The sequence below is a fragment of the Saimiri boliviensis genome, chromosome 8 (assembly GCF_048565385.1).
Source record: "Saimiri boliviensis isolate mSaiBol1 chromosome 8, mSaiBol1.pri, whole genome shotgun sequence".
Taxonomy (NCBI): Eukaryota; Metazoa; Chordata; class Mammalia; order Primates; family Cebidae; genus Saimiri; species Saimiri boliviensis.
The window spans coordinates 117,271,888-117,284,658 of NC_133456.1; the positions used below are offsets into that span (position 1 = coordinate 117,271,888).

Sequence of the window (12,771 nt, forward strand, 5' to 3'; positions counted from 1 at the left end):
AGAGATCGAGACCATCCTGGCCAACATGGTGAAACCTCGTCTCTACTAAAAATACAAAAGTTAGCTGGGCGTGATGGTGCGCACCTGTAGTCCCAGCTACCCAGGAGGTTGAGGTAGGAGAACTACTTGAACCCGGGAGGCAGAGGTTGCAGTGAGCTGAGATCTCGCCACTGTACTCCAGTCTGATGCCTGGCGACAAAGTGAGACTGTCTCAAAAAAAAAAAAAAAAAAAAAAAAGGCGGCTTTGAGTCAGAGGCAGAATTATTGCAGGTGTCTGCCTCAACTTCACATGTTAAGGCCAGACCTAACCCCAGGCACCATGCCCTTGCCAGCACCAGGAGAGCCGGCGAACGAATGCTGGGCAGGGGCTGCAGAAGCTCTCAGAGCACTGTGCCCCGTGTCTCACTTGCTTTCGTCTGGTTCAGTTCCTGAAACTTGGTTTACCCTCCTTTGAATCGGGATTTGATACTGAAATGTAGGCTTTCACAAAGTCAGGTCTCCCCAAAGATCCTTTGGTTAGAAATAGGAGCCTCCTTCCTCTTCCCACTTCAGACTGTCTGTGGCACATCTAAACCCTGGGTTCTTGCCCACGGGGACCCATCCTTTGGCACAAATTTGTTTGGCTCATCCCCAGAAGCTCCTAAGTTTCCCCAAGAAGGGTGTCTCATAATTATCAAGGAACAGCAATTTTCAGGATTAGAACGTTGGGAGGTGTGTGTCCATGAACCTGCTTTAGTGAGGATGTCTGAATCAGAAACGAGTCAACGGACGAGGGCGAAATCCGTGTCTCTCCCGCTGAGCTTTCCACTTCACCCTCGTGCCATTGCCTCTGGATTGTGTCCACTGAAATGGCATCTCATTAATGAATATTTTACTGCCACAAACAATGCTGTATAAAAGCGCTGCATAAACCCTGTCATGGGCATGCTTTTCCTTCCTCCACCCCGATATAGATCCAATTATTCTTTCTATAACTGACAGGTATTTCTCTCAAAGCTCCAAAGAGTGATGCCTGAAAATTAAATTATAATATCCATTTTCTATCATTCTATTTCAGGCATATCAAAATTCCTCATTCATACAAATAAGCTAGAATACTGTAGAATGTTTTGCTGCATATATCAACAATTTACAATAAAGGCTTCACATTTGATCTGTACAATAATAATTTTGACCACTAGATGAAACTGAAGAAAAAAATGTAGAAAAAATGAGTGAGTTGATACCAATAGACTACCTCTTTTTAGGAATATAAATCTGACAATTTTATTTTTAAATATTAACAACAGATTGGTAAGACATTTTGTTTTATAAGCAACTAAATATTTTATTTTTAAAAGTTCTTCTATTTTACAATACAGAACGGAGATTTCATTTATTTCATTTTATTTTTTGGAGACAGAGTCAAGCAACTGTCCTACCTCAGCCTCCTGAGTAGCTGGGACTACAGACATGCACCACCACACCTGGCTAATTTTTTAATTTTTTGTAGAGCTGGAGTTTTGCCACGTTGGCTAGGCTGGTCTCTGATCTCAAGTGATCCACCTGCCTCAGCCTCTCAAAGTGCTGAGAGTACAGGTGTGAGCCACTGTGCTTGGCCAGATGTTATTTAAACATTGTGGGCCGGGCACGGTGGCTCATGCCTGTAATCCCAGCACTTTGGGAGGCTGAAGTGGGTGGATCACGAGGTCAAGAGATCGAGACCATCCTGGTCAACATGGTGAAAACCCGTCTCTACTAAAAATACAAAAAAATTAGCTGGGCATGGCGGCACATGCCTGTAACCTCAGCTACTCAGGAGGCTGAGGCAGGAGAATTGCCTGAACCCAGGAGGCGGAGGTTGCGGTGAGCCGAGATGGCGCCATTGCACTCCAGCCTGGGTAACAAGACAGAAACTCCGTCTTAAAAAAAAAAAAAAAAAAAATTGTGGTAGGCAGAATAATGGCCCCTAGATATGTACATACTGTAACCTCTAGGACTTGTGAATATGCTATGAGAAGTTAAGGAGGAACTAAGGTTACCGATGGCATTGAAGTTGCTAATCAGATGACCTTAAAGAGATTATCCTGGATTATCGGAGGGACCCCAGGTAGCTACAGGGGGTCCTTAAACAGAGGCGAGAAGAGCAGGGCAGGGGCATCAGAGCCAGAGGACTGGCATGGGGGAGGCTGGACCAGCCAGTGCCAGCTCCAGAGACGGAGGGAGATCTCCAAGCCAAGGAATGCGAGCTGTAAAGGCCGGAAAAGGCCAGGGCCAAGTTCTCCAGCAGCCCTTCCGGAAGAGAATGCAGCCCTGCGCATGCCTTGATTACAGCACAGTGAGACCAGTGTGGAACGCCTGACCTCCACGATGACCTCCGCAACTGCAAGTGAGTCCATCTGAGCCCAGGCGCAGTGGCTCACTCCTGCAATCCCAGCGCTTCAGGAGGCAGAGGGGCGAGGAGCCCTCGAGGTCAGGAGACGGAACATAGCAGTGCTGAAACTGACAGCCTGAGCAACACAGCCATACTCTGTCTCTACTTAATTACCTGATTTGTGTTGCTTTAAGCCACTGGGTTCGTAGCGATTTGTTATGCAACAGGGAACACCTACACACAAATTAAACTGTTGGGAACTTGTAATTTACGGAAAGCCTCATCTGCCCTTCTCCAGACTTCCTCTCTGAACCACAATTTTGTGATAAGATCTTCAACCCTGCCCTCCCACAGCACACTGTGCCTTTGTCTGTTTCACAATGTGTCAGACTGCACAATGATTTTCTATTTATTTTTCTGTAATCTCTGCTAGACCAATGGTTCCATAAAGGTAGGGACAATGTCTTTAATTCCCACCTGAAGTGCGTTCCAAAACATTAATCCATGACCGGGTGTGGTGGCTCACACCTGTAATCCCAGTACTTTGGGAGGCTAAGGCAGGCAGATCATGAAGTCATGAGTTCGAGACCAGCCTGGCCAACATGGTGAAACCCCGCCTCTACTTAAAATACAAAAATTATCTGGGCGTGCTGATCCGAGCCTGTAATCTCAGCTACTCGGGAGTCTGAGGACGGACAATCGCTTGAACCCAGGAGGCGGAGGTTGCAGTGAGCTGAGATCAAGCCACTGCACTCCGGCCAGGGCAACAGAGTGAGGCTGTGTCTAAAAAAAAAAAAAAAAAAAAAAAAAAAAAAAAAAAAAAAAATTCAACACTTAGCAGCAAACTAGGTAGCCTACCCTTGGAGCTTAATATTTTTTTAAAGAATGACTAGTATGAACCCATCTGCACTCTTACCCATGAAACCAATGAAAAAAGCACGTGGAAGCACCACAATTATTATAAAATGGCTTATCTCGTGAAGAATGCAATCCATGACCATGAAACAGACAACAGTGCAAATACAGAGCCTTAAACACAATTGTTCTGTGTTGTGACCGAGTGGACTGTGCGTCCTTCCCCACGCTGTGAAGTCGTTCACGGTGAAAATGGTGGACCTTGAGTTACTGTCAGAAAGTCTAACCATACTCAACAATTGCAGCCTGCGCAATGGCCAGCCTTAGAAAACAAACAGAGAACATGCATGCTGTCTTTAGTTCCCAGGACTTGTTTCCCTCTTTGTTTGATCATTTCCACTGGTGATGATGCCCTTTTCTGAGGTCCTCAGGTATTTGCCAGCTCTTTCCTTCCAATAATTTCTCTTAGAACGTCATTCCCTCTTAGTGTGGATTTAAGTAAGTGGGTCTTTGCATTTGAAACATTTTACTCAATTTGGAACACAAGATATTGCCTCCTGTTAAATATTTTCAATGTTAGCAAACACATGTTGAGGATGACATGTGATGAACACGTGTTTAGAATGGCACACGTGTTAAGGATAAAACACATTAAGGATGGCATGTGATTAATCCATGTTAGGGATGACACACATATTCAGGCAGGCAGAGGTCTTCTCTGCTTAAACTGCATCCTAAGCATTGTGCTGTGAGTTAGGGCCCAATCTCTTTTATTCTGAGGTCATTTTTGCTTTGTTTTTTGTTTGTTTGTTTGTTTGTTTTTGAGACGGAGTTTCCCTCTGTCACCCAGGCTGGAGTGCAGTGGTGCGATCTTGGCTCACTGCAACCTCCTCCTCCTGGGTTCAAGCAATTCTCTTGCCTTAGCCTCCCAAGCAGCTGGGAATACAGGTGCCTGCCACCATGCCTGGCTAGTTTTTGTATTTCTTTCTTTCTTTCTTTTTAGTAGGCATGGGGTTTCACCATGTTGGCCAGGCTGGTTTCGACCTCCTGACCTCAGTTGACCTGCCTGCCTCGGCCTCTCAAAGTGCTGGGATTACAGGAATTTTAGGGTGGAAAGTAAACTTGAGGAAAATCTAGTCTCCTCTATTTTTTTTTTTTCCGGTGAGTCTATGTAAGTTCAACAGAAAGATGAAATGCTTTATTCAAACTCATAAGTAACAAAGGTCGGTGGTTAGCAGATAGGTAACACTGAAATTGTTTATTGTGTGAAAAAAGAACGCAGGGATGAAGGGATGAAGGGATAAATGGTACCAGGATTGGAGCCTGGGTATTCCAGAAAGCAGGAGGCGCTTTCTCCTTACGCTGCACCATTAAACCTTAGCGTACTGACATTCCATACATTTCTGTAATTCTAAATTGAGAGGCACTGAGCTAATTGCTTTTTTTTTTTTTTTGAAAACACACACACCGTTTCATCATTCATTCAGTTGCAGGCACATCACCCGATGCTAAGAATGTGCTGTGTTTTTTTGTTTTTGTTTTTTTTTTTTTTTTTTTTTTTTGAAGAAAGAGAAAGAGGAAGAGGGAGAGAGGATGGGGGTATTGCTTTATTGCCCAGGCTAGAATGCAGTCTAAATATGGGTATGCCTACAATTGTCCTCAATAATGGAGACATGAAAGAAAATGAGGGAAGAGAATAACAAACAAGGAGCCAACCAAGATTTCATTTAAACCTCTAAATTGATATGATGTGGTACTGATGAGAGTGTATATTTTGTATATTTAAAGTGGAGAGTTCTATAAATGTTAATTACATTTACTTGTTCCAGATCTGAGTTCAAGACCTGAATATCGTTGTTAATTTTCTGTCTCATTGATCTGTCTAATATTAATGTTGAAGTCTCCCACTATTATTATGTGGGAGTCTAAGTCTCTTTATAAGTCCTGTATGTCTAGGTATTCCTGTATTGGGTGCGTATATATTTAGGATCTTTAGCTCTTCTTGTTGTTGCATTGATCCTTTTATCATTATGTAATGTCCTTCTTTGCTTCTTTTGATCTTTGTTGCTTAATTGTAACTTCTGTTTTTTATTTATTTATTTTAGCTCTCTGTTTGGTTGGTAAATCTTTCTCCATCCCTTGTTTAGAGTCTTTGTGTATCCTTGAATGTGAGATGGATCTGGATGCAGCATACTGATGGGTTTTAGTTTTTTATTCAAATTGCCTGTCTTTGGATTGGGGGATTTAGTCAATTTAAATTTGGAATTAATAATAATATATGTGAGTTTAATACTGTCATTAGCTGGCTATTTTGTCCATTAGTTGATATAAATTCTTCATTATATTGATGCTCTTTTTGATAATTTTTTTAGAAAGGCTGATACTGTTTGTTCCTTTCATATGTGTAGTGGTTCTTTCAGAAGCTCTTGCAAAGCAGGCCTGGTGGTGATGAAATCTCTGAGTGCTTGCTTATTCACAAAAAACTTTATTTTTCCTTCGCATGTGAAGCTTAGCTTGGCTGGATGTGAAATTCTGGGTTGAAAGTTCTTTTCTTTAAGGATGTTGAATATTGGCCCTCACTCTCTTCTGGCTTGTAGGGTTTCTGCTGAGAGATCTGCTGTAAGTCTGATAGGCTTCCCTTTGTGGGTAACCTGACCTTTCTCTCTGGCTGCCCTTAGTATTTTCTCCTTCATTTCAACCCTGGTGAATCTGACGATTATGTGCCTTGGAGTTGCTCTTCTTGAGGAATATCTCTGTGGTGTTCTCTGTATTACCTGGAGTTGAATATTATCCTGCCTTACTAGGCTGGGAAAATTTTCCTGAATAATGTCCTGAAGCGTATTTTCCAGCTTGGATTCATTCTCTTCGTCACATTCAGGTACACCTATCAAGCGTAGATTAGGTCTTTTCACATAGTCCCATATTTCTTGGAGACTTTGCTCGTTCCTTTTTATCCTTTTTTCTCTCGTCTTGTCTTCTTGTTTTATTTCATTGAGTTGATCTTCAACCTCTGATATCCTTTCTTCTGCTTGATCAATTCGGCTGTTAAAACTTGTGCATACTTCACGTAGTTCTCGTATTGTGTTTTTCAGCTCCATCAATTCACTTATTTTCCTCTCTAAATTTTGTATTCTTGTTGACATTTCGTCAAACCTTTTTTCAAAGTTCTTAGTTTCTTTAGATTGTGTTATAACAAGTTCTTTTAATTCACTGAAGTTTCTTATTATCCACGTTTTGAAGCCTGCTTCTGTAATTGGAACCCACTCGTTCTCCATCAAGCCTTGTTTCGTTGCTGATGAGGAACTGGGATCCCCTGCTGAGGAAGAGGCGTTCTGATCTTGGGTATTCTCAGCCTTTTTTGACCTTTTTCTTCCCTTTGTTGTAGATTCATCCATCTGTAGTCTTTATAATCACCGTCTTTGTAATTGGGTTTCTGAGTGGACGTCCAACTTACTGATTCTCAGCGCCGAAATCTGAGCAACCCACTGCACCGACCAAATCAGCGGCGTTAAGATGGATGGTGCTTTTCCGACTCTGCACGGAGAACCAACGCTCCGAGGCGCCGGCAAAACCGCCTCGCCGGTCACAAGAGTCGCGCTGGCGACCCGTGGGGCTCCTCCGCTGGGAATCTCCTGGTGCGTGAGCAACAAGAATTCATGTGAAGGTGTGGCGTCCTCTCCTTCTTTGCGCTTTCACTGGGAGCTACAATCCCGAGCTGCTAGTGATCAGCCATCTTGGATCTCTCTCCTGTATTGCTTATTTTTGATTTCCAGCAATCATCACTTTTGGTTTATGATGAATTCTGAAATACAGGTTTTCCAAATGCATGTATTATGTCCATGACACGCAACCTGGAAAACACCAGATTTGGTTAAATCACTTCATATTTTTCTTTCAGAGGTAAACGTACTTTGAGATCTCTGTATTTGTTTGCCAAGGCCATGGTAACAACGTACTGCAAACTGGGCAGATTAGAAAAAAAGAAATGTATTATCTTGCCATTGTGGAGTTTGGAAGTCCAGGATCAAGCTATCTCAGGGTTGGTTTCTTCTGAGCTTGCAGGCAGAGTCTGTTCCGTGTCGCATCCTGAGGTTGTGGTTCAGGACTGGTAAACAGTAGCATTCCTTGGCTTGCAGCAGTCCCAGTCCCAATATTTCCTTTATTTTCACATGGCATTTTCCCTGTGTGTGTATCTATCTCTGCATCCAAATTTTCCTTTTTTATGAGGACATGAGCCATACTGGAGTAGGGTGCACCCAATGATGCCATTTTAGCTTAATTATATCTGTAAAGACTTTATATCTCCAAATAAAGTCACAATCTTCAGTATCGAGGGTTAGGACCCCAATGTACCTTTTTGGGGAGACACAATTAAACCTTTAAGACTCAATATTTATTTGATTGCCCTTCTAAGTCTCAGTCACAATCTATTCTGATTTCTTAAAAAAAATCACTGTTGAATTTCACTAAAACAATGAATTTCACTATACATAGGATGTGGTTTGGTAACATAGCAAATTGCATAGACAAGTTCGGATTTTTAATTTCTGTGTTGGAGTATTTGTGTTAATATAAACTGAGACTACCTGTGGGCGTTACAATTAGGTTGACTGCTATTCAAAATAATTATTTGTAAATGTTTGGGCGTTTGTTTATCTAGGTTATCCCTCAGTGGCATTGCATGCTATGGGAACTCGTAAGCGATAATTACTAGACTTACACAAAGACATTAAAACACGATAACCTTCCAGTGTCTCATTTTCCTGGCCACTCACAACAGGGTTAATGACACCCAACTGTCTTCCCTAAGATCAGAGATGTTGTGATGACTTATTAATGTGTATCACCTGTAAAAGGAAAATACTATCTCGGGAACCCAAACCACAAGCCAAACGGAAAAGTCAAGCTGGGAACTGTGTCAAACCTGCCTCCCATTTTATTCCTAAGTAAGACAGCTATCAAGACTTTTGAAAGCTAAATACCTTCCTCACAATTTGTCCACAAGGACATCCTCACGGACCTAGGACAGACAGAACTCAAAGTCATCCCTCAAGGCTCACGGGTGAGACAAATGCCTATCTGGTCCCTTCCTCTGCCCTACTGTTTCACTGAGCCAGACGAAGGCATCAGTGACTGTTCCTCTACCTTCAAACGTAAATTGTGTGTTCAGTGGCAAAGTCTAATCAGAGACTCAAAACAATGCAACCATTTGCTTCTTATCTACGAAGCCCCCACTTCGATTACACATCTCGGTGGGTGTCTCATGTCTCCCTAAAACGTGTAAAAGCAAGTTGTGTCTCAACCATGTTGGGCACATGTTCTTGGGACCTCCTGAGGCTGTGTATGGGCACACCCTTAACCTTGGCAAAATTAACTTTCTAAATTGATTGAGAGCTGACCCAGGTATTTTGCGTTCACACATCCATATTCTCCCTAGAAGAGAGGTGATGTGCAGAGCGGGTTTGTGTCTGTCACTTCTGTTACCACCTTTGTTCTGGTTCCTCAGGGCTCATCAGTAAGGAGGTGCTCGTTTCCCGGCAGCCCAGAACTGGCTACCCTGTGCAGAGCCTGGGGTAGACACCTGACTTCTCACCGTATCACCTGCCCCATTAGTTCGTTCAAGCACTGCAGCTATCGATTCAGCATTTGTTTTTCAGAGCCGGTTAGGAGGCAGAGGAGATTTGAGTCTGCTTGTATGCGCGATATAAGAGAAAAATAGAGGGAGGAGGTGAAGGGAGGAAGAGAGGCTCTGAGAAACTGGGAGGTTGAGACTCCCTGCAGATTCCTCCAAGGCCCACCCCAGCCTCTCCACTAGGCGCCACCCCAACGCCTGAAAGCCCCGCCCCTAAGGCCCAGCTCCCTGCAAGCCCCGCCCACTAGGCTCCACCCATCGCCTGCAAGCCCCGCCCCAAGGCGCAGCTCCCTGCAAGCCCCGCCCACTAGGCTCCACCCCATCACCTGCAAGCCTCGCCCCCAAGGCCCCGCTCCTTGCAAGCCCCGCCCACTAGACACCACCCCGTCACCTGCAAGCCCCGACCCGAAGGCGCAGCTCACCTGCAGCCCCGCCCACTAGGCTCAACCCCCATCGCCTGCAAGCCCCGCCCCCAAGGCCCCGCTCCTCTGCAAGCCCCTCTCCCACTAGGTTTCACTCCTCACCTACAAAGAGCCACCCCTGCTAAGCCCCCCGCTTACTTGCACAGCCCCGCCCAACATAGCTCGCCCCTCTTCACCTGCGCAGCCCCTCCCTCCACCAGGCCCCACCCAACTGCATAGACACGTCTCCCGCCGCGCCCCACTCTCCTATCATCAGCCCGCATGCTTCTCCTGGCTGCACCCCGCCCCTTTCTACCAATAACCACGCCCCTCGCCTCGGCCCGCCTCCTTCGGCCCGCCTGCCCCGCCCCTTCTGCCCTCCTCCCACCGCCCTCCTTCCCCCCTGTAACGGGGGAGACCGCCCTTTTCCCCTGTAGCCTATTGCAGAGGGCGTCGCCGTTCACGCTGACCAATAGGAGTGGCGGCCGGCACCGCGAGCCCCGCCCCGCGCCCTGCGTAGGGTTAAGTGGGCTCGCCGTCCGGCGCCGCAGTGTGACGCCATGTGGCGCTGCGGTGGGCTACGGGGCCTGCTGACGCTGGGGCGGCTGAGCGGCGGGTGAGACGAGGCGCGCGGGGACCGGCGGGGAAGGGCTAGGACGAGCCGCGCTCCCGCGTCGGCGGCCGGAGGACCCCGGAGCTGCTGTCCCCCCTGGGGCGGCGCTCCCCGCGGGGCCCCCCGTTAGCGTGGGCTCGAGCCCGGGTGCTGGCTGCCGGCGCTGCCGCCGGGTCGCTTCTGTCGGAGGCCGAGGCCTTCCGAGACCCGAGGCGCCCGCGGCCCGCGCGTTAGAGTTCCAGTCCCGCTGCGCTCGGAGAAGCGGAGCGGAGCGGTTCTGTTTTCAGTGACTCCGTTTATGGGGGACATGAGGACGCGGGGCAGCGTGCGCGGTCACCGCGGCCCGTGTGTCATAGGAGGGAACGCTCGGGGCCGCCGGCGCGGGGCGTCTGGGGCGCGGGTTCTGGAAAGTTCGGGGGAGGCCCTGGTCTCGCCGCTCAGGGCTTTCCCATCATGTCCTTGATGATGAGTAATTTCTTCTGTTGAGACGGAGTGTCGCTCTTGTTACCCAGGCTGGAGTGCAATGGCGCGATCTCGGCTCACCGCGACCTCCGCCTCCCGGGTTCGGGCAATTCTCCAGCCTCAGCCTCCTGAGTAGCTGGGATTACAGGCACACACCACCATGCCCAGCTGATTTTTTGTATTTTTAGTAGAGACGGGGTTTCACCTTGTTGACCAGGATGGTCTCGATCTCCTGACCTCGTGATCCACCCGCCTCGGCCTCCCAAAGTGCTGGGATTGCAGGCCTGAGCCACCGCGCCCTGCCAATGATAAGTAATTTCTTAAAATGTTGCTCAGTCTCGTAATTCTGAAATTTGCGAAATCAGTCAGCAAATGTTGAGTATATCTTCATAAGGTTGCCAGTGACTGAATAGGTGTTTTTTCCCCCCGTACCTATCGTTTTTAAGCATTTAGGTGGGTTATATTAATGTAGAAAATCCCATAAGACGTACAATTTGAGAAAATAATACTTTTTTCAAGAGACGGGATCTTGCTATGTTGCCTAGGCTGGCATTGAACTCCTGCCTCAAGTGGTCCCCTTCCTCAGCCTCTCAAACTGCTGGGATTACAGGTGTGACTCATCTCATCCAGCTGAGAGTAATTGTTAGTAGGTTGGGGGCGGTGGCCCATCCCTCCAATTCCAGCGTTTTGGGAGGCCAAGGCTAGTGGAGGGGGGACTACTGAGACCAACCTGGCCAACATGGTAAAACCCCTCTCTACTAAAAATACAAAACTTAGCAGGGCATGGTGGTGAGTGCTCATATTCCCAGCTATTTGGGAGGCTAAGGCAGGAGAATCTCTGGAATCCAGGAGGTGAAGGTTGCACTCCAGCCTGGGCAACAGAACAAGACTCTCTAAATAAATAAATAAATAAATAAATAAATAAATAAATAAATAAACTTTCCCCATGACCAACAAGCTGAAGATTACCCTTAACTACTCATAACCCTCTCCCTCCCTTTTAATTATCGTTGTCTTGACTTACAGAAATTTCCTTGCTTTTTCTTTATATTTTACCACCTATATGCATTCTGACAATACCTTGTTACCTGTTTGAATAATACCTCTTTAGGATAATCCTGCATTGTGTGTATCTTTCGTTTCACATTATGTGACCCACATCTTTGTTACATGGAGTTGTAGGCCCTTTATTGGTCCTTAGGGTTTTTGTTTACTGAATGATTAGTCTGCAGTTTATCCATTCTCTGTGGACACACATCTGGGTGAGTTGAGTTTGGGACTGTCAGGGTTAGTGCTGACATTCTTGTCCATGTGTGCTGGGGCAGTGGTATAAGGTGTGGAGGTGAATGTTTCTGATCTTCAGCTTTGCTAAAGAATGCCAACTGCTCCCTGGGCTCAGTGACTCACGCCTGTAATCCCAGCACTTTGGAAGGTCTAGGCGGATGGATCACGAGGTCAAGAGATGGAGACCATCCTGGCCCCAACATGGTGAAACCCCGTCTCTATTAAAAATACGAAAATTAGCTGGGCGTGGTGGTGCATGACCTTAGGCCCAGCTACTTGGGAGGCTGAGGCAGGAGAATCGCTTGATCCCGGGATGTGTAGGTTGCAGTGAGCCGAGATCTCGCCACTGCACTCTGGCCTGGCGACAGAGTGAGACTCCATCTCAAAAAAAAAAAATGCCAAGTGCTTTTCCAAAGTCGTTCCACTTTGTACTCCCTGTAGTGGTGTATTGTAGGGCTGAGGGCTACAGGGTTGTGGGGTGTGCTTTGTGCTGTGCCGAGGTGCAGGATCCGAGAGATAAAGAGACAGGACACAGAAGTACAAGGAAAATGTAACTGGTCTCGAGGGGCCACGCCACATATGAGCGGAGTCAGGCAAGGCCCTGAATGTCCAGAAGCGTGAGTATTTATTGTGTATAGGTTGGGGGCAGGGCAGTGAGTGAAATCATCTTTAAGGATAGTGATAGGGTTGTGAGCAATAAAACAAGGGGTCCACCCCCCAAGGTCACCGAGGCTAGAAGGTGGGCCGTGCGCAGTGAAGAGGGTGCAGTGTGCAATACTTCTGTCTATGGGCAAACGACTTCTAAGATTTATGGGGGGATGCTTTAAGTCACATAGTAGTGACAGAGCTGTCAGTGTTACCACTACATGCTGGCAGCTTCCAATGGATTCTATGGGAAGATGCTTTTCGAGCAGCACAGTAGCAAGAGCTGATTGATAAAGTTCACAGTCACCAAGGTGGATTGCCGGTCTGAGGGCAGCCTTCCACGAGAACTGGAGCAGGGTCCTACAAGTCCTTTATCAGGAGGAGTGGTTCTCGCCCCAAGCCTGCCATACAGTGGGTATCTTTACGATACTGAACGCTGCCGCCTGGGCCATGGAGTCTTGTCCTGGTATAACCGTTTTCCCTTAAATCATGCTCTGCACTGTGTCTGCTCTAGGCATTCCTCCAA

At 46.8% G+C, this 12,771-nt stretch overlaps 1 protein-coding gene across 1 annotated transcript in view; it reads left to right on the plus strand.

Annotated features, from left to right (window-relative positions):
* Window positions 1-9,755: 9,755 nt before the first annotated feature.
* The window catches only part of PITRM1 (pitrilysin metallopeptidase 1), a 38,120-nt gene continuing 35,104 nt past the window's right edge, over window positions 9,756-12,771 (plus strand). Inside the window, exon 1 of the mRNA XM_039478931.2 lies at window positions 9,756-9,857. Within this exon, the coding sequence (XP_039334865.1) occupies window positions 9,802-9,857 (56 nt within the window). The 5' untranslated portion in view covers window positions 9,756-9,801. The remainder of the gene's footprint in view (window positions 9,858-12,771) is intronic.